The sequence below is a fragment of the Leopardus geoffroyi genome, chromosome B1, assembly GCF_018350155.1.
Source record: "Leopardus geoffroyi isolate Oge1 chromosome B1, O.geoffroyi_Oge1_pat1.0, whole genome shotgun sequence".
NCBI lineage: Eukaryota > Metazoa > Chordata > Mammalia > Carnivora > Felidae > Leopardus > Leopardus geoffroyi.
The window spans coordinates 164,033,692-164,059,640 of record NC_059327.1 but is presented as its reverse complement, the minus strand read 5'-3'; the positions used below and the strand labels follow the sequence as shown (position 1 = coordinate 164,059,640).

Genomic DNA, 25,949 nt, shown 5'->3' with positions numbered 1-25,949 from the left:
TCAACGTTTATTTATTTTTGGGACAGAGAGAGACAGAGCATGAACGGGGGAGGGGCAGAGAGAGAGGGAGACACAGAATCTGAAACAGGCTCCAGGCTCTGAGCCATCAGCCCAGAGCCTGACGCGGGGCTCGAACTCACGGACCACGAGATCGTGACCTGGCTGAAGTCGGACGCCCAACCGACTGCGCCACCCAGGCGCCCCAAAATCAAACTTTTAATAGAAGTGAAACTTTCTGATCGTTTTAACATCTTAAATATTCCCTGTTGTAAATAACAATGGCATATGTTAAATATTTTCATTTATACTTTAATGTACCAGGAAATAAATTATAGTACAACACCAGAAAGTGGTAAAATGAGCTCCTTGACATCTCTCCACCAAGACTATAGTCCTGAGGATGTGATTGGGTTTTTTCCCCTCACTTTCAAACCTTGTAGCCAATTAAAAATAGTGCTTGGCTGTAAAGTTGCATTCCTTTTCTCCTAATTTTACTTTGACTTGAACTTAGTCTTATGGATGCCGTGGAATTGTGGAGCTTTAGAGCTGAAAGAAAGCATAAGAGGCCACTTGGTCCAGTGTTGTTGTTACGTAGATGATGAGACTGAGCCAGAAAGGAGGGCCCAAGCACCGCCCCTGTGGTGCATGTCACTGTCTTCTCACAGAGCCACAGCGCCTTCCCTGACTGGAAACTGTCACCACCCTGTGGTGTCTTGTTGGAGGAAGATGGTGGGACATACATTCAGGGGCTGAAATGGCCAGTTTTTCCATACAAGTGGGATTTCATCTGAGTATTTTTATGTGGAAGGGTTTTTTCCTCGATGTAGGTATTATTTATTATACAAGCAAATATCATTGTATGAATTCCTTTAAATAAAACAGCCATTTTTTCTTGATTCCTTTTTAATTTTTTTTAAGTTTGTTTGTTTTGAGAGAGATAGTGTGAGCAGGGGATGGGCAGAGAGAGAGAGAATCCCAAACAGGTTCCACACTCTTAGCACAGAGCCCCATTCAGGGCTCGATCTCACAAACGGTGAGATCATGACCTGATCCAAAATCAAGTCGGACGCTTAACCACCTGAGCCGCCCAGGATTAAACAAAGGATCTATTGACAGTAAGATTGTACCAATGGAATGAGGTAAAAAACTATAGTAAGTTTTTGTTGATCTGGGAATAATTATTAAATATCCGTTGAATTTGATTTTTCTCCGTTCTCTGTGGCAGAGGCAGGTAGCGTGCTGAAGTCATGGAGCGAGTGGACACCTCGGAGTTTTGAGGAGGACAGATGTTGGGCTGAGAGGGCCTGAGAGCAGCAGCGTCTTAGCCCTGAGAAGAGTGGGCGTTCTTGGCCTTCCCCTGGCGGGATGTTTGGACTTGGTGCAGAAAGGAGAGATGAGGGGCAGATTGAGTGAGGAGGCTGTGGGCGTGGGGGGCAGAGGGACTCGAGAGGCCTCCTAGACCAACACAGGTGGATCCACACGGGGTGGGGAGGAAAGTGGAGTCAGGAGGAGCTGCCAGGTGGAGAGCAGGGAAGCCCTCCCTGTGAGGCGTGGGGGGGCAGGGAGCAGCGGGCCATTTCTCTGGGGGGAGTCCTTGCCCTTGCAGTCCTCAAACTAAAGCTTTAAGAAGTTGTAACAGAGGGTTCTGTGGAGGCAGAAGAGCCCGGTGGGAGCCCCTCTTACTGGGAGGCGCTCTCACGTGCTTACTGGGCGACAGGGTGGTTCCCGCAGCCTCCCTGGCTGTTCGTGCTTTGCCGGCCTCAGGCTCCCAGCGCTTCTGTGACCACTCCTGAGGGGGTGTTTCGGGAACATGTAGGGAGCCCCACAGATCAAAGCTTCTGTGTCGTCTTCCTGTCGGTTAAATAGCAGCTGAGTCATGTCTGTCCATGCAAATTAGACGTGACTGAGCACGTCACTCATAGAGTTTACTAAGGAAAGTTTTCCTAGGCCTCGTTCAGCAACCTCTTACCAGAGAATCCCACCCGACTCTAACCTACACCTGTTGCGGTGGTTTGAGTCACTTCCCCTAATAAATTTCTTACTTCTTAACCAGTGTGTCTGTCTAGTTTCCCTCTCCACACAGTCCCCCCAACACACACACACACACACACACACCCCACTTCTCATGTTTTCATTGTGAATGAGGAAGAAAACAGAAGGTTTTGTCCTGGGCGAGGACAAAAGCAGGAAGAAAGAAAGAATATGTAGTCATCTAATCCCAGGTTGGTTACCCTGAAAATCTGGTCAGTTTTATCTTTAAGATTACGCTGTGGTTATTGTGGACACCCAGGTTTGCCCAGCAGGTACTCGTAAAGCTAATTGGACCCTATGCCTCAGTATTTCAGCCTCTCTCCTCGTTCCTTCTCAGGGAAGCGACGTGGTACTCGGTGAAGAGCTCAGGCTTGGACTCACACTTCCTGGTTCATGTTATTTAGTGCCCCGTGCCTCAGTTTCCTTATTTATAAAGTGGGGATTATAATAATGCCTGTCCTGACACGGTTGTTGTATTAAATGAGTTTAAGGCACTTACAACAATTTCTGGCACAGATTAAGTTCTTCGTAAAAGTTACCCATAGAATTGCAAATAGTTGTTGTGTTATTCTTCACGGGCATTGTTTAGGTTGTCTGCATACCTCAAGTCTCAAATAATGACTTGTTTTCCAAGAATAGTGCTTACAGTAATACAGTCTGTGCCAAATAAAATGACAAGGAGAGACTGTGCCTGTTGGCAGATTTTTTTTCTTTTGTTCTAAAGGAAGTGTCAATAGTTTAGCTTAATTAAGTAATTGCCTTGCAAACATTGTTATCTGTAAGTGAGCTGCTGGGTAAGTTCTAAGAGCATAATTATTTAGTTTCATTTTTCCCAATGAGAGGGGACTCGGTTTTTTTGGACTTTTAGCTTGTTTTTAATGTGCATTAAAAAAAAAAAGCTCCCGCTCAAAAAACTGATTTACTGCATTGTCAGTTTTGTAAACTGAATCACAGTAAGCTTTGAGTCCTTTAGCATTATTTTTCCCTTACGTTCGTTTTCTTAGGTAGCTGTGTTGAGGAGGACTGCGTTCTCTCTTAATTTTTGTAATCCTTGTGGTCTCAAGCGAGAAGTGCAGGACGCGTGTCTTCCGTTTTCAGTTTAGGCGTTTGGATCTCACACACCGATTTCCGACTTGGTTCTTGCCATCTATGTCTGTGAATTGTGGTCACATATATTGTTTCTTGAGCTCATCTGGTAAAGGCTGTCTCGAAAATTTTAGGGAGTTTTTTTATTTTGAAGGCTTTTTTCCTTCATCATTTTAATAATTCAAGGTCCATCCCCCTTTTCACATACAAGTCTTAAGCTGTGAACACTTTGTGAAAATTGGAACTAGATCATCTGGAACAGTTGGGGGCCTCTGATACAGCATATCTGGATACTGGATGTGAAAGATGTTAGAAGATTCGTCTTTATAATACCATACTTACATTTACATATTTACAGTTAATTGCTTTGTTTCTATTATTGTTTCTTAAGTCACTTGAGCCATTTAAGGAAAAAAATGATTAATCTTCACATTTTACAAGAAGACCTATCCTGGAACAGTCTTATATAAACAAGAGTGCTTCTTAAAAGTATATGTATTAGAACTTTAGATCAGACCTTAATAGAACTTCATTACTCTCTGCGTTAGCTATTGTTAGACTTCAGCCTGAGGAATGCATTTATTCCATATACAAAACATAACTTCCTTAAATCTTCAGATACATTCCCTTGGTTTTACGCGGCACCGCTAAGAGGCCTGATTCATCTGTAACTGCTTTTTAAAAATCTGTGTTTAAGGAGGCAGCAAGGCAGAATCTAGTTGTGTATTGTAGGGAGTTAGTGTATCTTTGGTGTATAGAACCTGTTCGGTTCCTATTATTTGAAAAATATAATTGTTTTTTAATGTGTTATCTTACGTTGAATGCAAGTGCGTGAAATATATACCTACACGTTTTGGGTCAGGAGTAGGCAGGAAGGAAAGTTTCATTTCTTCTTCTTTAACCTTGACGGGCCTTCGGGGATACTGAGCGACTCTTGCCTGTCTCTCTCAAGGCACTTTCTGCTTAGATTCTGACCTTGAGATGCGGAAATCTGTCCCTCGCTCCTTGGTGCTCTAAGAGCAGAGGGTCTTAGGGTTGGTGTTGACTGTGTACTATTTAAATTCTCGTGAGGAGCTTCTGTGTGTCTTTGCCGTACTCCTTGAATTTGTTAAGGTGAATTTTTTTTTTTTTTTTTAAACTGCCCATGATGTTGATGGCTGCCTCATGGCATTCTAGAAGATTCATTTCACTTTTAATTGGGACTCCTTTGCAGAGACTGCCATTAGGATCATTGTCACAGAACCCCCTGAGTGTGTCTCCCATTTTGCTGTTTAGGAGATGTTTGCTGTGAGATCTCTCAACTGTGCTGTTCCAGGAATTTTGAGCCTTTCCAGTTACGGTCATTCGCACTTAGTCAAGTCCCCCCACTGGCAATGTTGGTTACCAGCAAGATGCCACTGTTCCGACCGTGAGTGCATCCATAATATCTTTCTCTTATTTGCTAGGCAGAAGATGGTGTTAGTGATTGCGAGCTGCCGGCTGGCACCCTGGCAGAGCAGGAGTAAGTGAGTGCTGTTCAGCTTCCGGTCCTGTGAGTCTGATGCCTTTTCCTCCATGTTTTGGCATCACTGCCAAACACATGCATTGAAATCCTTCATGATCATCAGTTTGTCAGATGATTATATTGTTGCAAAGAGTCTGTCCAGGTCCTTCGTATCTTTTTTTTTTTTTTTTTTTTTTTTTTTGTCACCTTAGTGTATGTCCATTGTGATGGGGACAGAGGCATTGATGTTGGAAGAAGGCACAAATGTATCAAGGCAAGACTAGTGATTTTAGGTGTGGTGAATGATGACAAACTGCTCAGAGGGAAAGCTTTTCCAGAATGCCGGTGGCGTCAGCCCTGTGCTGCACGAGCTGTTGTTCAACAAACGACGTTTGGGCCCAGTCCTGTGGTGCCGCGTGTGTTCTCCACAGTTTACTCGTTATTATTTTTTTATTTTTCTGTGGATTGCTTTATAGCGTGGTGTGCTGTTGCTGTCTGCCACACCTATGTTACAGGGTAAGAGGAAGTTTTCCATTTGCTTGCACAGTGCATCACAGAAGTATGAACCCCTGAAATGCAACAAACCAATGAGGTGGTGGGCAAAAGGTGGGCAATCTCGGGAGCACCTTTTCTACTGTCTTCCTCTCCGTGGGAGTGAGTACCGCAGCCCTGAGCAAGACCCGTATGCATGGCCGGGAGACAGGCAGAGAACGCCGTGGAAAGGAGGTCCCACCTGTTGGCATTGAACTGTGGAATTGGGCCCCCGCCATCCTCAGACTCAGTTGTGTGGCCTGTAACAGAGAAGGGTGACTTGGAGCCATCTGACCCGGTCTGTACGAGAACGGTCGTTACGCTTTATGACCGGGACCGAAAGACAGACCCCGTTGCACATCTTCCTGTATCTGCATCTACCTTGTTTGCTGTTGTTGAGTGAGGCCCTCACATTTGCTGTATTGTTTTAGTCCTTTACTTCTAAATCTGGTGTCATGGCCAGAAATTCTCTGTGTACTAAAGAGCATTTCAGCATTAAGTCCTTGAGGAAACAATTTATTTTATCGGAAGGTATGTGTGGCTGCATATGTGGCTGACAGTGGTGGTCACAGCATCGTCTGTTAATTTGGCAAACGTTTAGAGTCCACCCCGAGTGAGATAGCCAGGCACTTTCTCCCTCTGTAGAAAAGTACTTCTGCAAATTGCCACAGTAGTTAAAATACCACAGGGAGGCTAGCTTTGGATGTGTGAGGTTACCGCTTATGGTCCCAGGTCCTTTGGCCCTTTGCATAGAAAGTGCCCACTTGTAGTTCCGGAATGGAAACTTGTACAGAAGGGGACAGTGAGAGAGGAGGATCCTAATTGCAAATATCAGTGAATTTGAGCTTAATCTGCCCGTATTCAGGTTTACGTAATATTTCTCTTCTGGTTTCCTTACAAAATGTTGTTTTTCACTGGGCTACTAGTTAGGTGTATTCTGCTAAGAGATTTCACATCTAATAAATCCAAGGTAAGAAGGACTGTAATAGGTTAGACTGTTTTCCCGCAGAGTAGGGGGATGCATTCGTCCTCTTAGAATCCCCAGAGCCCCAGCATTTATTATGAGTTGAATTTAATTCCAGCATGTTTAGGTACAAGAAAAACATTTACCAATGAAATGAAATTGTTGGAAAAAATGGTTTTTATTAAGGAAACCTGATTCCTAAGCATGGAAACCGAAACCCTTAAATTCCGTTCAGTTAAGTCACGGGCTTTGGGGTCAATACTAATGATTTGGATGATCATCAGAAATGTCAAATGGCGAGTGATTGAGTTGTAGCTTTTTCTTTATCCCATGAAATAATCATCGGTATTGTTACTACATAACTGATCCGCTTTGCATTAGGGCGATCACTCAGCTGACATGAATTTCCTGTGGTAAATTGGTACGGTACCCAAACGATTAAGCCCTCCGTTGCGTTTGACTGCCTCCTCTCCCCCCTCCCTTAGTCTTGGTTCAGGGTTTTTATGGTGTATGATAAATGAGCTGTTAACTAATTTTGTGTCGAAGTGAAATAGAAATTTGGATTATTGGAATTTATTATCTGGGGGCATCTGGCTCATCCTTGTTTTTGTTTGTTAAACAGGAAAAGGACCAGCGCAGCCTAGACATAAACACTGCCAAGTGCATGTTGGGACTGTTATTAGGAAAAATCTGGCCCCTTTTTCCAGTTTTTCACCAATTCTTAGAGGTACCAAATTGCTATTTTATGGAATGTATGTTTGCTTGCTTAGAACTACCAAGTATACTTTATTTAACCATTTCACGTAATTTTGTCTGTTGTACTTTTCTGCCTTTAGGAATTATGGTGACGTGTAATTGCTGTCCGTGAGCAGTTACCCGTTTTCTTGGGGTGTGTCTGTGTGTGGGGTCATGTGTCGCATCGCTCCCCGGCGCAGGTGCAAGCGAGACAGAGCTCTGTCCTTTCCTTTCTCTCGCCCCGCTCGGAAAGCTTTACTTCTATCAGGATTTCCTACTCTGCATGAGCAAGATTCACTTTCTTTTGTGGCTCTAGATGAATTTCCACTTTGAACGAGCAAAGGTTAAAAAACAGCCTTCTGCCTTCTTACTAAAAGAAGTTTGTGATATATCGTTGTCTAGTCTCGTCTAGATAGATAAGAGATCTGTCTTCTCTCCAGGAACTTGGGGACCTAGACCAACCTGAGCGTTAGGCGCACTGGCAGTATCCCCCTCAGTTTCCACTTGCTTTACGTCTGCGTTAGAAAAACGCCAGCGTTTCACTCCATCGTTGTTTGTTTGCTTCAAGTGTTAATGATCAGAAGTGCTGAGCTGCTGGTTCTCAGGAGCTGGTTTTGATGCTGTGTGATGCTGTAGGACCTGAGAGTATCTGAGATGCAGGTTTGAGCTACTTGAGTTGTCCTACGTGGCATCCTTCTTGCCCTCCAGCCCCAAACCCTTTAAAAGGTGCCCTTTGCTTGAAAGGATGAGGGTGCCGAGTCCTTGAGGAAAGCTCGGGCCGTACCCTGACCGGCTTGACTCCTGCCGTAATCTTCTGTGCAACCCACTTTTTGTATGGGTCCGGAAACACTTCCAGCTGATACGATTCTTTGAGGACTGTTACTAAAAATTGCTTTTGATGTTCCTAACCAGGACTCCTCAAGACAGGTCTAAAAACTCTAGTTTTACTGTGAGAAGTGTCTGTTTACATGGCAATCCATGTCTGCAAATGGTCTGTTCTAATTTCTCTGGCCATCCCATGACATGTTAGCTTTCTTTGGAAAATGAGTAGAAATAGGTCCTTGTTCTTGGAGTTGAGGAGACTGAGCCTGAGTGGGAGGTGCGTTTTAGCTGAGAGACCTTGCCGCAGGCAGGTCTGACTGCACAATTCCAGAAGCATCTTCAACTGTTTCCGTGACCGATGTTTGCTCTGCACTGCTTAGAAAGTTCAACTTGTAGTCTGTGCTTTGTTCTCTCTTTTACATTAGTTTGCTTTTTTTCTTTTCAAAGGACACAGCGATCCTTTCATTTGAGTTTCTCTTGTGTTTGCATCCTCAAAACCATTGGCTCAGCTCTTTGCTTTTTGATGTACTTGTATTGTTTTCCGGTGTTCCTGATTTTTAGTGGTTAGGATTCCAAAGCCGTTGAATCTGGGTTTTAGTTTTCAGTCTTTCTACAGGAATCGTGTACTTTAAAATATACCTGCGGCATATTTCTTGTCTAAGAGGAATAGAAAAACCACTTCATGGGTATCCTTGATTTGTTACTTTTGTGATCAGATTCAAGTTTTGAATTGTTAGAACAGTAACTTTCTTCAGTGGCTGGACAGAGCACCTAGCTCTGAGACCGCTGGTAGCACTTCGTAAGTTCTCATAGAGGAAGTCGCTGCCGTGTGTACTTTGTGCTGACACCCGGCAGTGAGCCGTGCCGCTCAGGACAGCGTTACTCGTGGGAGCGGCTCTTTCTCTGGCCCCTGCTTTCTGCCAAGCACCGAGTGAAGTACTTTACGTGAATTCTCTCTTTTAATTCTTGCAGTATCTCTGTGAAGTAGGTTAATTACCTCTTTTTTGTAAAAGGACTTCTGCAGGTTAGGAATTTCACTTCTAGGGACAAAAATCACGTTTCTTTGATGTGCTTGTCATTTTGTGTTGAGCCCTCATAATATTTTTCTAATGCAAATTGTCATCTTCAGTTCTCTTGCTCTCTCTCATCCTTGTCCTGGATTGGTGCTTAACATCCCTCAAGTGGAAAGAGTTAACCTTCGTGAACTTGATTATGTTGATTCATACAGCAGTTGAAACCGTGCCATTTGTTAATTCTGAGTGTCGGTAATTCATATTACTTTTCCCTCCATCAGCAATCAAAATATAAAGTTATTAACAAAGACCAGTGGTGCAATGTGCTAGAGTTTAGCAGGACAATTAACCTTGACCTCAGCAACTACGACGAAGATGGAGCGTGTAAGTACCGGCGCTGGGCGCCCTCACACCCCCACCACCGTGCATTCGCACATCCGTCCCCCTGTGAGGAAGAGCCTCATAGCCGTGTTGTTTTCTCTCTCTCTTTAGGGCCAGTTTTGTTGGACGAGTTTGTGGAGTGGTATAAAGACAAACAGATGTCCTAGGACTTTATGCATAGCAGCGAGAGAGTCACTGTTACCACAGATATGTCAACCATTAGCCATAAATTGCTGTTTGTATCCAAGCGCATGCTGCTTTTCTTGCACTGTCTCCCTTCTGCAGGGACGTTGTGGTGTTTGCTATTGAACGGGTCAGCTCTGCTTGCTGTGTAGCATTGTTCTCTTGGAAGGCTGCTTTGCGGTTTGTATTTACACTACAGATTGGTGAATTTGCCAACGTCCTCACTGTGATGATGTGTATATTGCTGTTTAAATTTTGTATATGTGTATAAAAAGAAAAAGCTTCACCTAGAGATTATTTCTGCAAAACTGTATTGTAAAAATAATTTTTGTGGCATATTTCTTAGTCCCTTTTTTCAGACGAACCAATTCTACTTTATTTGGTCTCAAATGTAGCATTTCAGAAAACAAGAGAGAACAACTGTTACCACAAGCAAATGTTACCTGAATTAACCTTCTTGTTTAAGAGGCCAACTTTCATGAAGCAGGTGGGAGTCATAAATTTTCAGAGGCATATACCAAATATAATTTGGTTTACTTAAATATGAGTGCTTTTAAACGACGGAAGTTCTAATTACTTGAACATACAGACACGCACCATGCCACAAGCCTTTCCACCATGCGAGGTGTGGGATTTTATCCTCTGATGTTAAAGCCACAGTAGTTCGAATATAGGTACACGTGAACAAATGAAAATCGCACGTCTTGAAAAGAGCTGGAAACTCCCGTAAACTTCCTTTAGCGGTTCTGTTTCTCCTTTTGCATTCTCCTAGTCAGTGTTGGCTCTGCCGATGCTTCCCGTGCCATTCGAGGTAACCTTGATTTCGCCTCCTCCGCGGAAGCCGAATGGTTCGCTGGCAGTTTGTCACCGCAGAGCACTTTTAGTTGTGGTTTGGATTTTCAGTTAAGCTTTCACGGTGTCTAATTTTCTAGTTTTTTGGAAAAAGAACTCTACTGTAAGCGAGAGGTTTCGTTTCGTTTCGTTTTGTTTCTCTCATGCTAGGCTTTCCCTGGCAGAATGTCCATTGCAGGCAGTGGACACGAAACCACCAGCATTGAGCTAACTTTATTACGCAGTAGGACCTTTCCTGGAGGGGCCACTCGTCATTCATTACCTGGGTAATTTGTACAGAAAGGTGATAGCCATTATTTATGTGGATGAGGAAACAAGAGTAAACAGGACGGTATTTGGGGGTTTGTATGCTGTGTCTTTTTTTTTGCCCCCCCCCCACCTCCCCCCCCCCCTTGCCTTACCCTTCTTGAGGAAATTTTTAGGTAACATGTTTCCCCTCAACTAACTGGTGCTATTGAATGCCTGATTTAGTCCCTAAAGTTTTGTGAAAACGTAAAAGTCTAATGATATAAACCAAGTAAAAAGCTAATGGTGCATTTGAACAAATGAATCCTATAGATGTGAGCAGGATCCATGATTAAATAATGATTGGAAGAGGTTTGGGTTCTTTCAAAATCTGGCCAAAAAAATCTTTTGGATTAAATGTGAACCTTTAAATGGCATTAAATGAGTAAAGCACACAGACGATGCTACTCTTGACCACTATTTCACAGTTTATTTGCAAACAGTGTTCAGATTTTCATATTATTTTTTTCCCTAACTGAACCACCAAAGACAGAAATTTTGTATGTATATACGGTGTGTGTGCATATACAAAATCATGATATGGTAGAGTGAAATTACTTCCTTTTTCTACCAAATAGAAATGTTTGGTTTGCTGTGAAATAAACCAGAAGTGTGAAAAACTCTGTAGTGATTAAGCATACTTGATCATTCCTTGCTTCGGAATTGTAGACTCACTTCTACCTTACAAATTCATACCAGTTTGCACAAATTAATACCTGAGAAGCATAGAAGGTGTTGATGGCAAGCACAGCTCTTGGGACCGACGTGTTGCAAGGGGTTCCGTTCCAACGGGTGCCTGTTACTCCAGTGGCGATTGGCCATCGCCAAGTCTGAATTGGCGAAGAGCTTGATTTGTTTCCAAAAGTATCCTGTAAAGTTAAAAAAACAAAAAACACACTTAAATGGCCACAGTTCCTAAATTTGATCAATTACAGTTTTGTTTAAACAAGTATGAATCACAGATAAAGTTGTTGTAAAAGTTATTGTTAGAAACTGGAGAATGTTTTAAACACTAAGCACAGTTAATCCTAAAATAAAAGGATTGTTATGGGGAGACGTTACATTTCATCCATAGTGACCATTTTGATGATGGGCGGAAAACCCGAGTGAAAACTGTTCGTGGTACAGAATGTGAAAGTAGGTATTCCAACGTGATGATAATCTTGCATATTTAGAAAACTCCAAATAATTTTCAAACTTCCTTGAAAAATAAGCCTCTGTGACTGTGGAGTGCTTGCCCTCAGTTCTTGATTTTATGCAGTCAGCACTTGTTTCTAGGGAGCAGAAAAGGGGCCAAATGAGTAATAAGATACTTTTCTCTTAAAAATGTTCCCAAGTTACATAAAATTGAGCAGTCATCAGACACTTATTTAGTGGTTAATGTTAAAGAAATTAGGGTGCCTTCTTCTGGTTTTTCTTTCTTACCTGTCTACACCTTTTCTCTCTTTCCACTGTGTTTTGAACTACACATTGCAATACTCCGTTGTCATGGAATACAACTTTTCGGTGTTTCCTGGTAGGTCAGAAGTTTCATGATTTGATTTGCCATGAACACCCACTGTAACGTTACGTGCCGCTTTTTTTGAAACGTGAACTCTGAATTAAGTTTTTACAAAATCTGACCAGACACCCCTCTAGATTCTCATTTAACAACGGACATCTGTTGCCTCTCAAGTCTCCATTTTAACAGTGCTTTTGAAGTTTATACAGAAAGCTTTCCAAGTTAGTTTGTGCCCTTGGTTTTTATTCTTACAACTGCTAAAATACCTCTGTAAGCCTTATCTTTTATTCTTTCATATGTTGTATAATAAATGTATAGAATTCATTGACCAACTAAACGTTGGGTGTCTGTAAATGAGACCAAAACATGGGTTGCTTTTTATCATAGAATCCTTTCCCTTGGGGGTTACTGTTAAGTGGACAGCAGCCAACCTGTAACTGTGAACGCTTCGTGTCGTCAGTATTTGCATTACATCCATAAACGCGTGCAAGTCCTGTGACTCCAGCTTAACTACAATACTGTTATGCCACCTAACTTGAGTACAGCAAACTGGTTTTAGGTTTTCATGGAATTGATGTAAAATGATATCCCATAAATAAAAAGTATTTGTGTTTGGTTTCAGAACTGACTTGTCAATTCTTTCTTCACTTCCCCGGGCTCTTGCTTCAAAAACCACTGAAGGTAGTTCCAGAGTATTTTTATCTTTTATTTTCTCCTCTCCCCGCCCCCCCCCCCGCCAATTCTTTATATTAAAGAATTTCAAAGCTACAGAAAAAAAACACGGAAGAATACAGTGAACACCCATCCATATACCTGTCACCCAGATTTTCTGCTCGTTAACATTTTGCCACCTTTTCTGTACCACCGAGTGTGTGGGTGTGTGCACACGCACGCACACACACGCGTGCATACGCCCTTCTCTGTGGATAGGTACGCTTGTTTCTGAACTTGAGAGTAAATTACATTATGAAGCTCCAGACCTCAAATTTTGAAACAGGGACATTTTTATAACCGCAATACAGTGATCACACTCCAGAAATTTAACATTGACCCAAGACTATTACCTAATATACAGCACAGATTAAAATCTCTCTGTTTGTACCGATATTGGCCTTGATAGCAATTTTGTTTTCGTAATCTGGAGGAAAGCGTTGAGTCTGGCTGTCATTCCTCTTTAGTCTCTTTTAAGCTAGAACGGTTCCAGATACAGTACAAACGCTCCTCAGCCAAACTGTGATAAGAAGATCTACAACCGCATGGTTGTATATTTCTAAAATACCGAGCGGATAACGGAGTGTCTACTGTGTGCCAGAGACGGACGGAAGCCTCCAGCGCTGCCTCCAGCGCTACCGTGCGGTTAGTCTCTAGCGTGTGTCAGTCCTGGTTACTGCTCTCTGAAAGTGTCTCACGTTAGAATATCCGCTCCCTGATGGCAGGACCTCTGGCCCGGAGTGGGTGCCCGGAAAATGTACGCGGAAGGAAGCAAGTCACACAGTTGGCACTTGGCAGAGAATTGCCAGGAGCTAAGAAACCTCGCGTAAAGATGAGAAGATCCTCAAGGACTGATCCAGACTTTAAGACTCCCAGAAGCTTGAAAGTAAGACCGGAGGTCGAAGACAAGATTCCTATCATACAGAATCCAGACGTACTCTGTTTAAACTGGTGCTGTCGATGGTGTTTCAACGATAATTTGGACCAAAAGCTGAGGATCAAATCAAGAAGATACTCTTGCAGACACCTACAAAGGCAGTGGGTGGAATGAAGGGAAGAGCTTAATTCTATATGGATAGTAAGGAGTGGGAGGTGGCCAGTGTTAGGACCGAGGACCCAACCTGGGATACAGCAAACAGCAGAAGACCACAGGCCGCTTCATCCAGTGCTACAAAATAGGAATATGAGATGTGTTTCTCTGGGCAATACTAGTCTATATGAAAATTCACAGGACTTGAGGGGTGCCTAGGTGGCTCAGTCGGTTAAGCATCCAACTCTTGATTTCGGCTCAGGTCACACACAATCTCATTCGTGAGATTGAGCCCCACGTCGGACAGCCCTGGCAGCATGGAGCTTGTTTGGGATTCTCTCTGTCTGTCTCTGCCTCTCCTCCTCTCCCTCTCTCTCTCTCTCTCTCTCTCTCTCTCTCTCTCAAAAATAAACATTTAAAAAAATTCAGAGGAATTGAAATAAAGTTCTCCAGCAATGTAACAAACAGGGTAGACTGGGGAGAGAATAAATCACTAATGCCTGCTCAAGACGAAAAACCCAGCTGAGGTGCGTTGCAGCAGACTTCCGAAGGAAAAAGGGTTACAGGGTGCACCTGGGTGGCTCATTCGGTTAAACGCCCAACTTTGGCTCAGAGCATGATCTCACAGTTCATGAGTTCGAGCCCTGCATTGGGCTCTGTGCTGACAGCTCGGAGCCTGGAGCCTGCTTCGGATTCTATGTCTCTCTCTCTCTCTGTCCCTTCCCACCCCCTCTCAAAAATGAATAAACTTCAAAAAATAAAAATAAAAAAAAGTTTATAGAAGTTTGCTTCAAAGGAAGAGCATTTTTAAAGACCACTTTTTGCAATAATGGGATGAAGAGGAAAGTGAACTGAAAAATGACAAACACCCACAGGAAAAGACCGAAGGTCACCGAGTCCACCCCAGGGCTACAGAAGTGAGGAAGAGAATTAGCTACTTCTGGACAGCACCTTTCTTGATTTCTTTGAACCAACAGGGAGGCAGGACGTGTTCTCTGTGGTGCAGTATGCATCACATCATCCTATATGACTCGTTTGAACGTTATCCCCAAATCTTAGTGTGAAGAATAACTTTCAGGCAGAAGGTGAGAGAAAAGCTTTCATGATTCCTTTAGAGAAGAATTGCCAGTGGAACTTAGTTACAGCTAGGGAGGAAACAAACCTATCACGTAAGGAAAGAACACATCAAGCTTGCTGGCCCTGTCTACTTATCTAAGCATTTAGGGCAGAAGATAATCCAAAATAGACCACTTTTACCACTTTTGGCCCATTCAGCAAAAAATAGTTTGGGTTCCCCCCCCCCCCCGCGAATTCGTTCCTAACGTTTATCTTCAATTGCCGTAACAAAAAATAAAATCATCCCGTGTGTCCAAGTACTTGCTTAGAAATTATGGTGAGTAAGTAGACTATGCTGAGAATAATAATCGGAGACCGAAAAACAGAAATTGTCTGTAGTAATTAAATGGAAATGTCTTAAAATATCATTTAAAATGTAAATCTCTTCTCCCGGACAAGTGTATTGAGTCCTTTGAAAAAAATTCCTTTGCAATCACTCCCTGAAGCATGTGGGTTGTGAAGAACCAGGGCAGGAAGGAAGCAAGCTGAGGAGCGTTTGTGTTTTTCCAGAGACATCTCAGAATTGCCTACATTTGAATATCTGAAATTCAAGCTAGCGTTTTCTAGAAATCTTGGGATAAATGTGATGATAAAGGAGAGCTGCAGCTGTACTCACAGCCAGTGAGCGAATTCACCAAAAAGTGTTGGCCAACTTTCAATAGTATATTAAGGGCCACTGCATTTCATGTCTCCTTGCTTCTTACGTGTTTTGGCTTCATTGCCCGTGGGGGCTCCTACCCACTCCATTTTGAGAATGGGACTTGGACGAGGGTTGTGATTCCATCACACATGATCCCGATAGATTAATACGTGCATTTTAGCAACCTATTTTGCATGTCTCAGAGTGCTCATAAACGCTTCAAGTTCTTATTCCTCCTTTATTGCTCTAATCAAGGTTGATTTTCAGATTCTCAGTATAATCATTGTATCAACAAACTTTATATGTTTGGCAGGGCTCCTGTGTGAAATTGGGAACACGGGCATTAACGTGCAAGTGCAGAGTGGGGACTGGAGTAAATAGAAAATCACCAGACTGAAGAATTGGAAAGGACCTGGGGGTCTTGTGCCCATTGGCTGTAAGTGGCATCAGCCACTTACAAATAAATGGTAGATGAGAAAGACGCCAGCTCAGTCGGAGCCTAGAGTTCCTCTGGAGAGTAGGGCATTATAGGGATAGGTGGGGACTTGGCCGAGGAGAGCTCTTGGGGGGCGTCTAGTCGTGTATGCAAAGATAGCAATAGGGGCGGCATTAGATTAGGCTTTTCAGGACAGGAGTTTGCGGTTGTCACCAAGAGGTAGCAATACAACTGATGAAAAGATGTCAACAGAAGAAGTATCTCCTGACAAATGATAAGGAATGTACTGAGGCAGCTACAATCAAGCAGGGGGACAGTCAAGCGTGTTTCCTGGTGGAGGCACACCTTCCCAGAGTCCCAAAGTTCACTCTGGGGAAGGCTGACTGTGGTGGAAAACTCGCACACAGTGTGAGGCTTCTAGCAGGTGTGAGATGCTCCCTTTGCCCTCTTACAGAGGGCGTAGCCCTCTGCCATCCTCTGGAGATCGGCCCTGAGCCTGCCCACTCAGCAGATGGAGGGAACTGGTGCAGAGCACCCCAGCCCGCTCTTCACAGGAGGGGCACGGGAGGGGCACGGCAGGGTCAGTTTTCCAACAGTATCCTTCCCCGGGGCCCAGCCACTAGGCATTTTCCACAGAAGGGAGGACACTCCTGGGAGGAAGACCCCCGAGGTTCAGCATGGGGAGTGGGAAGCTGAGATGCTGGGAGGTGAGAAGGGTCTGACAATACGGCAGAGGGACTTAGGGGAGGAGAACCTCCGTGGGGAGCAGTGGGGCAAGCGGGACCAAGGTATGGACAAGTGCTCGGAAAGCGGGGAGTTCGCCTGCTAACAGATCTTCAGAGAGCCAAGTCTCAGTAGCAGGGAGAACACGCAGGCTAGCAGAGAGCCTCTGCTTTCTCCGCGTCATCAGAATTGAGTCAGTCTTCATACAGCATGTTCTTTTGTGGAGTCTGTCAGAATCTTTGCAGCTAAGCAGTTGGGTCTCCCCCTACCCCACCTCCACCCTCCCTGTTAAGAGAACAGGCTGCCAGAAGGCACCCACAACCACCCCTCCCCCCTGCCCCTTGCTCCAACGTGGAAATCGGGGGGGTGTAAGGGAATAGACTTTTATGGGTCTTTTAGGCAGAGTACTTTTTGAATTCTGACCACTATGAGATGACATTGTAGGTGACAGGCTCATGAGAGGGAACCAGAAAACAATTAGATTTTCTGGTTCAACACAATCATCTTTGTTACTTTAGACGCTGAATATCGTGCGTATGTTCATGGACTTTGAGAGTTGATTGCTAGCAAGCTGTGATGGATCTGAAGGATGAAGACAGGAAGGCCAGTTGGTGGCTTACTGACATCATTTAGCTCCTTTCAGAAGAGAAGACGGCCAGCCAGGCAACATGCTTTATGCTCACCTCCTGAGACACCTTTCGACCGTCATGGGAAACGTGTGGAAGAAATGGAGGTTCAGAACGTTTACGTAACTTGTGCTAAGTCACGTGGCTGGAAGGTGGGGAGAGTGAGGATTCAACTCGGATGTGTCCACCTCCAACAATTTGCTGAGGGGGCCACGTGGTGTAGAGAAAAGTTTGCCACGAGGAAAGTTGAGGCACGGGAGCCCTGTGTGGGCTGCTTGGGTCTCCGATAGGGTTATTGGTGGCCCTCTCCTGCGAATTTTATCGAGTTCTAGGAACACACGACGTTCAGGGATTGGCCAGTTTTTCAGAAGTGGGAATGTTTATGGATTGGTTGTACTTCAGCCATGAAATTGAGGTCACTGGAATAAGAATATTGCTGATTGGCTAACTCAGAAGTGTGGGGCTGGCTTTCAAAGGCATGGTCTGATGTGTGTGAGTTTTCCAACACCACTAAGCATTTAACTCAATTCTGACACTGTCTACCTGGGTAGATCCCACAGCTTAAGGGCTGAGTCCACAAGACCGCGCCACATCCCCCCTCCACTTCAGACACCAGTAGCAAGAGCATTTGTCACCTGTGCTTCTCACCAACTGCCTGCACGTTGGAGGTTTCCACATCCCGTCCTTGGGTTCAATTAACTTGCTAGAGTGGCTCATAGAACTCAGAGAAATATTTACTTACATTTACCAGTTTATTATAAAAGGATGTAACTCAGGAACACCTGTATGGAGAGATGCATAGAGAACGGTATGTGGGAAGGGGCATGGAGCTTTTGTGCTCTCCAAGTGTGCCACTTTCCCCCAAATTCCATGAGTTCCCCAACCGGGAGGCTCTCTGGACCCCGTCTCTTGGAGTTTTTATGGAGGCCTCATTACATAGGCACAATTGATTAAATCATTGGTCATTGGTAATTGAACTCAATCTCCAGACCTTCTATGGACGTGGGGGCAAGGGGGTGGGACTGAAGGTTCCAACTCTCTAATTACATGGTTAGTTTCCCTGGAAGCCAACCCCATCCTTAGGTTACCTAGGGGCTTTCTAAAAGTCACCTCATTAACATTACAAAGGTATCATAATCCTCTCATCACTTAGGGAATTTCCAAGGGGTTTAGGAACTATGCCAGGATCTGGGATCAAAACCAAATACACATTTCTTATTATCAGTCACAATATCACACATGGGTACTGATGATACAAAGCTGTCATTGATCAGCAGGGACAAGTTTAAAACCAGTTCTAGTAGTTATTACATGTTACTATGGCCAGTGAACCTGCTGCTTTTCCTTCCTTTCTTGAAGTGGAGTATAAGACTTTTTTATTCTCAAGATAAAGGGGAGAAAGGAGATGGTGATGGAATGAGGGACTGGAGATAAACAGGAGGAAGAACCGACCCTACAGCCAAGTGGAGACTTAGGGCAAGGGACCAGTTTTCCCCTGAGACAAGAGGGGGGGCAGTTAAATGGTGTCACCTTATGAGACCTGATCGCAGAGACTGATTCAAAGATTTCTACTGAGAGAGGGAAGGGAGAAGCAGGAGGTTCAAGGAGAGAGATAGAAGTATGGAAGAGCCCCTGAGGAGAATGAGAAATGATTAAGGAATAGGTCTAATTGCCTTGAGAGAAATAAAAGTAAGGGAAACCCAGTGACGCCATGTCCACTGGTTTGAACTACCATGTATCCTTGAAGGCTTGCATATACTTTGCATTGTTTTCTAGGTAAAGGAGTGGTGAAACAAAGTGGAAGTCTCCATAGTTGAGATGCCATGCCTACTAGTCTTCAAATCCAGACCAGCCCTGTGGTCAATCCCTGTGAAGAGTTAACACACTTGGGCAGAAAGACCTCATGTGTAAGAAGGTAGCAGAGAAAGACTAAGGCAAGCGTGAGAAACTTCCTAAGTTACTGGAGTGGTGCCATCCAGCCAGTGGCTTTCTGTGGCTTTCAAGCTGCAGGCACAATGGATGATGACATTTGTGTGATTATTCTGGGATACTGGCATGGGTCATCTGGTAGATTAAAAGAAAAAGTGGGATGAGAGGGCACGCTGTGCCTCAGAGTTACAATATGAGGAATACCAGACTATCCCTTACTAATTTGGAACAAACATCAGAGGAGGTCAGATGTTCCCAAGAATACAGTAAGCTCTACAGAGAGTGAGATACTAAGGTAGAAAGACAATTTATGACTACTTAGATAAAGAGGACTCACCCAGTGGTGCTCTAGTTTCTTCCTGCGGGCCATCTCCAGGGCTAGAGTCCCACCTGACAAACAGGAGATCCTGAAGGATGTTCTGGAGGATGGAAGTGTAGGAGACCAAGAACCTAACTAGGTAAGAGACAACCACTCCTATGGGGAGCAATCTAGAAATGGAATGGATGGTAATGGGAGGAAGCCGAAGAATGGATCTGGGTGGGCCTCCCCACCAGGACTGTGACGTCATTGGCATGGTAACACATTTAATAGAGAAAAAAGAATCAGAGGTTGACTTTCCCCATCATTATCCAACCCTGTACTCCGCAAACCCAAGCTTTGGAGACTAACTGGAATAATTCCATGGACCAAGGAGTCCTAATATCAGGTCCCTCAGGAGATGAGAGACTGTACCTCAATGTGATAGTCAAGTGGAAGGATTGGAAAACATATTCTGAAGGTGCCCTCAATGTGAGAAATCAAATGATAGCTGGGTAACCCCTGTCACTTTCCAAATGTGTCTCCTGTTTGATGAGAGAGCTGAAAGTCCAGCTCGCATAAGAGCTGGAGAGTTCTTGAGAAGCCTGGCCATTGGTGGTTGTGATTGTGTAAGACCAGCCAGAATGATCTGTGGACATATTAGGAAACAAGGGGAGAGGTGATAGTTTTTTTCTTATGGAAAGTCTCATGTCATGGTGGTAAATAGGGTCCACTCAAATGTCTCACTTTGTCCTAACTATCCCATTAGGTTAACACTTGTCATTACCCATGTGCCAGGCAAAGTGGGAGAAATCACAACCCTCATCCAAAACAAAAAAGTGGGGTGTCTGGGTGGCTTAGTCAGTTGAGCGTCCAACTTCGGTTCAGGTCATGATCTCACGGTCTCATGGTTTGTGAGTTCGAGCCCCATATTGGGCTCGCTGCTGTCAGTGCAGAGCCTGCTTCAGATCCTCTGTCCCCCTCACACACAACCTCTCTTTCAAAAATAAATAAACATTTAAAAAAAGTGATGACTGGAGTAGAGGAGGACATGTATATCCCACTAGATAACGCTTTTCCACCTTCATGAGTTGCTTAGGCCAAACTTGGGGTCTCTCTGAGGCAACGGGGCAAGAAGACAGAATGTGCTATAATGGCCTTGAGAAAAACCACCAGGTGCAACAATTAATGTAAAAGTTAGCTATAAAATCTTTTATAATATGGAAGGACCAAAGGTCCTGGGAAATAAGACCAGTTCTTATTATAAATTGGTGACATTCTTGGGAAGTATGTAGACAGCAGATGAAGTTTGCTTCCTACAGTGGCTGTCTTGACAACTTCCTCATAAGGATAGCTTCAAAAGTTAGGCAAGATATTTTTAGAATCTGCTTGAGGAATTGAAAGGCTACTAAGGAAGTGAACATTTGTTGGGCAAAGATCTAGAAGAAGAAAGAAGCCAAGAGAGATGAGGTAGTATTTGAGGTCACTTTTTTCCCTTCAGAAAATAGTCCATTCTGAAAGTGAAAGCAGAGGCTGAGGGCTCACTGACATGACTCACTGAGTCTTTTGAAGGACTCATTGATACGGGGTGATAAAATTCGAGTTCAGAGTCTGCTGAGGAGGATGGGCTTTGGTAAACCCCCAGACTTAACGATTAGGACTCTGAGAAGCTAGAGGGGTTTACAAGTAAGGATGAGCTAGAAATAGACCAGTACTCACAGGACTAGAGCGCAGTTCTGAATCAACTCAATCCCTGACGTGATTGCCCTCGGTCTCACTGCCTGACCGATTCAGATGTAACTTCTCTCTGGAAAAAAAAAAAAAGAAAAAAAAATATATATCTTCCATGGGTTATTCATATGTGGAGTAAAATTCTATTCACTCACGAAAAATGGAATTCAAATTTAGAACAATGAGGTAATTTATCTTCAGGAAAGCTAATAGATGAAGACAATAACATAAAATTAAATGATGCTGTCATCAGTGCTTTCAGACTATACTAGATGTGATGATCCTTGGTTCTGCTGGGACTTCCCTCCAAGCCTGATCTTGCTGCCCTTTTTGAACATGTGAGTTCACACCTATGGTTACGGCTATGACTGACTAGACCAGGAATACACACCATTCCTGACGGGTACCAATCTGTTGGCTGAGCCTCTCATATTCTCTTTTTCAGGAATTTGAACTAAACTAGTGAATCAGTCAGGAGGAAATAGGTGGGTATGAGATCCAGAATGTCGTGAAGATCTGAGGTAGATTGTCATTTGACACGGTTTATATGTCAGTAAGTCCGAAGTAAAAGCTGGTTAACCCAGAGCAGCAGTAAGAAGCAGCTTGGAGATGAGCAGGTCCCTGAGGGAGAGTTGAAGCAGCTCTAGTCCCCAAAGTTCTAAGACCAGAATGCATTTTCCCAGCTGTCTTTGCTCCACTTTTTGAGGTCTACATTTAGGTACCTTTAAGACTCTTGAAACCTTGAAATAATCTTTCTTTTATTAAATATCATACAGGGAGCACCTGGGTGGCTCAGTTGGTTAAGCATCTGACTTCAGCTCAGGTCATGATTTCTCAGTGGTCTTTGAGTTCAAGTCCCACATCGGGGCTTGTCAGCTCTGCTGACAGCTCAGAGCCTGGAGCCTGCTTCACGTTCTGTGTCTCCCTCTCTTCCTGCCCTTCCCCCACTCACGCTCTGTCTCTCGCTGTCTCTGAAAAATGAATAAATGTTAAAAAAATTTTTTAAAAGAAATATCATACAGAACTTTATGTCTACAACGTCATTGTCTATACACAATGTTCGTTAAATGTTAATCAGTCAAAAATAACAAAAAGGCCAAGACTTTTTAATGTTTGTTATTATTTTTTTTAACGTTTATTCATTTTTGAAAGAGCACAAGTAGGGCAGGGGCAGAGAGGAAGAGAGAGACACAGGTTCTGTGGAGAGCAGGCTTCAGGTTCTGAGCTGTCAGTGCAGAGCCCCATGAGGGGCTTTGAACCCACAAATGATGAGATCATGACCTGAGGCAAAGTCAGATGCCCTACTGACTGAACCATCCAGGTGCCCCATATTGATTATTTTTGAGAGAGAGAGAGAGAGAGAAAGCACAAGTGTAGCAGGGGCAGGGAGAGAGGGGGGGAGAAAGAATCCCAAGCAGGCTCTGCACTGGCAGTGCAGAGCCCGATGCAGGGCCCAACCAATCCCATGCACCTCAAGATCATGATCTAAGCTGAAATCAAGAGTCAGACACTTAACCCAGTGAGCCACTCAGGTGCCCCAAGGACAAGACTTTTTTTTAAGAAAGGAGAAAAACCAATAGATAAGAGGCTCATAGGAAATTGAGATACTAGTGTTATCTAACATGGACTTTAAATAACTATGAATTATATCTATAAGACAGACTTTCAGCAGAGAACTGGAAACTATAAAAAAGAATCAAATGGAAATTCTAGAACTGAAAAATTTAATAGATGCAATAAATAACTCAGTGGATTGGATTTAATAGAAGATTAAACCCAACAAAGACAGAATTAATGAATAAAAGATATGTCAGAAAAAATCCAAACTGAAGCCCAAAGAAATTAAAAAAAAAAAAAAAAAAGAAGTGGAAAATATAGAGACAAGTCAGAGATTTATGGCACAGGGAAGATGTCTAAAATACAAATAATTTTAGTCCTGGAGAAAGAGGACAGAGAAAGTGCCAGAAGCAATATTTTAAAACATTGTTCAAGAATTTTCCTAAACTAATGAAAGACAAGAAGTCCCAATTCAGGAATGCTGCAAATACCTGAAGAGGACAAATAGAAAGCAACATACGAGTAAAACTTCTAGAAAAACAAGGACAGAAAATCTTAAAAAGCAGCCACATGTACGAGTAGAAACTATAAAGTGCTGTAAATAAATTAAAAACAAATAACCTGAGGGCACTGGGGAGTAAGCAAAAACAGGCAGAATCTGAAGGTAAGTTGACACCTGGATTCAGAGAATGGCACAAAAAAAGGTTTTCCATTTTTTATAGCTTTTAGTTTAGTTTAGCTTTTTAGCTTTTAGTTGTGCCATAGTCTGCACCACATGGGGAGAGTAAAACTTTCATAGAAACCCTGCAGTCTTTCAAATAACCAGAAGACAGATTTCAGGACAACCACAGCCTCTAGAAAGTGAGGAGGAATCCCAGAAACAGAGCCAGAAAGGGAGAAGTCCCAAATTCTGAGTATTAACTCTGCCCAAATCTTCAACTAATCCCTAAACCTTGCATATGCAGGACAGTTTGCAAGTGGCACAGCTAAAGATAAAAATACTGAAATGCATTTTGAGGTGCCACACAATAGGCAGAGTTTGCTATTTGAATCTAAGTAAATTAACCAACACTCTTTGGAGGAGTTTAACAGAACCCAGAGTTTCCACAACAAAACAATCACAATATCCAGGATACAACCCCAACTTACTTATCATAATGAAGACCCAAGAAAATATAACCAAATCTCAAAAGATAAAACTATCAGCAGAGACTGGTCCTGAGGTGATCCAGATGTTAGGCTTCGTAGATAAGAAGTTTAAAGTGGACATTATAACTGGCTCCAAAATCAGAAGGGAAAACAGTTGTTATAAGGAAAAAGATGGGAGATCTCAAGAGAGAAATAAGAACTATAAAACACAACCAAATGGGAATTCTAGGAGTAAAAAATACAATACCTGAATATTAAAAATTCATGGGGGAAAGATTCAATATAAATGAAGATAGATTAATGGATATTAATCCAACATGAAGAAGAGGGGGGCATTTTTTAAAAATGAATAGAAGCTCATGCATCTATGGGACAACAGCAAAGATCTAACCAAAGACTAGAATTTCCCCCAAATTTATTGCGACACATACGTTTACAGATTTAAGAAGTTCAGGAGACCCAAAACAAAATAATTATGAATAAAACCGTGCGTAGGCACATAATAGTCAAACTGCTGAAAACTAAAGAAAAAGAGAAAATCACAAAAGTAGCAGGGTATAAACAAAAACACTGTATATAGGACAGCCATTTCAGTAACCATCACTCCTCATCAAACACAATGAAATTGAGAAGACCTTGGACCAACACCTTGTGGGCTATAAATTTTTAATAAGGTTGTTAACCCAGAATTTCTACACCCAGTGAAAATATCCTTCAAAAATAAAGGCAAAGATCATTTCAGATAACTGAAAATCAAGAGAATGTGTTCCCAGCAGTTTTGCAGTCTGAGAAATAATAAACGAAATTGTTCAGGCTAAATTGAAATCCTATCTGATATAAATGGTAAAGAATGTAGGACAAGTTAATAAAAGGGAAGCCATGGAGTAATCTAATTAATTAAAATAAGAGATAAACACGGTATATATAATATAAATATAAATATTAAGATGGTACATGTAAACCCACATATATCAGTAATTTAGATTCATTGTAAATGCATGAATTACACTATTTAAAGATGTTCAGAATAACACCACCACTCTAACTGCCCTACAAGAGGCTGCCTACAAGAGGCCACCCTACATGCTGCCTACAAGAGGCAAATCTTAAATACCAAAATATTTAAATAATAAGGTAGATAAAGATAGGTCATTGCAAACATTAACAAAGAGAAGGCTGGTAAGCAATTCTAACATCAGACAAAGTGGATTTCAAGGCAATCCATGTTACTGAAGATAAAGTGGGATCTCTCATACCTATAAAATGTTCAATCCATCAAGAAAATATAACAATTCTAAATCTTATGAACTTGATAAGATGACTTCAAAATATAAGAAGCCAAAAGTGACAGAACCAAAATGAGTAACTGACGAATCTACACGGTTGGAGATTTTATCACACCTCTGTCACTAACTGAACAAAGCTCACAGACAGACATTAAAGATATTCCACATTTGAACAGCACAATTATCAAACTTGACCTAATTGACTTCTATAGCACACTGCTTTCAACAACTTCAAAATAGGCAATTTTTTAAGTGTACACAAAACAATACCAAAAATAACCATATACTTGTTAAAAAAGTAGGTCCTAATAGATTTCCAATAAAGTACCAAAACAGCAAAACTAAATATGAGTATAATTTGTTCCAGAAACATGCTTGTAATCCAAAGTACTTGTATATCAAAGCGAATTTCCCCGTAAGTAATAATGGAAACTAAGATGATTCATTCCACAACCCAAAAATATTCATATAAAAATGAGTATAATACTGTAATATAATACAAAATAATCAAGAAAATACATAATATAAAGAAAATAAACAAATTAGCCTGCACTTACCTTTGAAACCCTTAGTGGCTGATGTGAGGGAGACAAGAGAGAGGAGGGTTATTTTGTAGGACGACTTTCACTATCACTAACGGAATCACTGCTGTCTATTGGCTCAATGGAATCTTTTTGTACATGGGGGCCATTGTATATGCTCGCACACGGATGTTGACTACAGTAAAGTATTAATAAACTCTTGTCATATTGTATTTAATGTAACTGGCAATAAGGCAGCAGAGGAAAGGCAGGCAGCATGACCTGGAAGGAAGCAAAGCATTCCTAAGCTTACTTTTGTATGGAAAAGC

The 25,949-nt window shown here is 42.6% G+C and overlaps 1 protein-coding gene across 11 annotated transcripts in view; it reads left to right on the top strand.

The window, feature by feature from the left end:
- DCUN1D4 (defective in cullin neddylation 1 domain containing 4) overlaps nt 1-12,491 on the top strand; it is an 86,350-nt gene extending 73,859 nt beyond the window's left edge. For 8 of the 11 annotated variants that reach the window (XM_045474094.1, XM_045474092.1, XM_045474098.1 and 5 more), the window contains 3 exons: nt 6,718-6,822; nt 8,947-9,049; nt 9,158-12,491. In XM_045474094.1, the coding sequence (XP_045330050.1) occupies nt 6,718-6,822; nt 8,947-9,049; nt 9,158-9,213 (264 nt within the window). In that variant the 3' untranslated portion in view covers nt 9,214-12,491. The remainder of the gene's footprint in view (nt 1-6,717; nt 6,823-8,946; nt 9,050-9,157) is intronic. The other 3 variants (XM_045474093.1, XM_045474095.1, XM_045474103.1) reach the window with 1 other exon arrangement.
- Nucleotides 12,492-25,949: the final 13,458 nt, after the last annotated feature.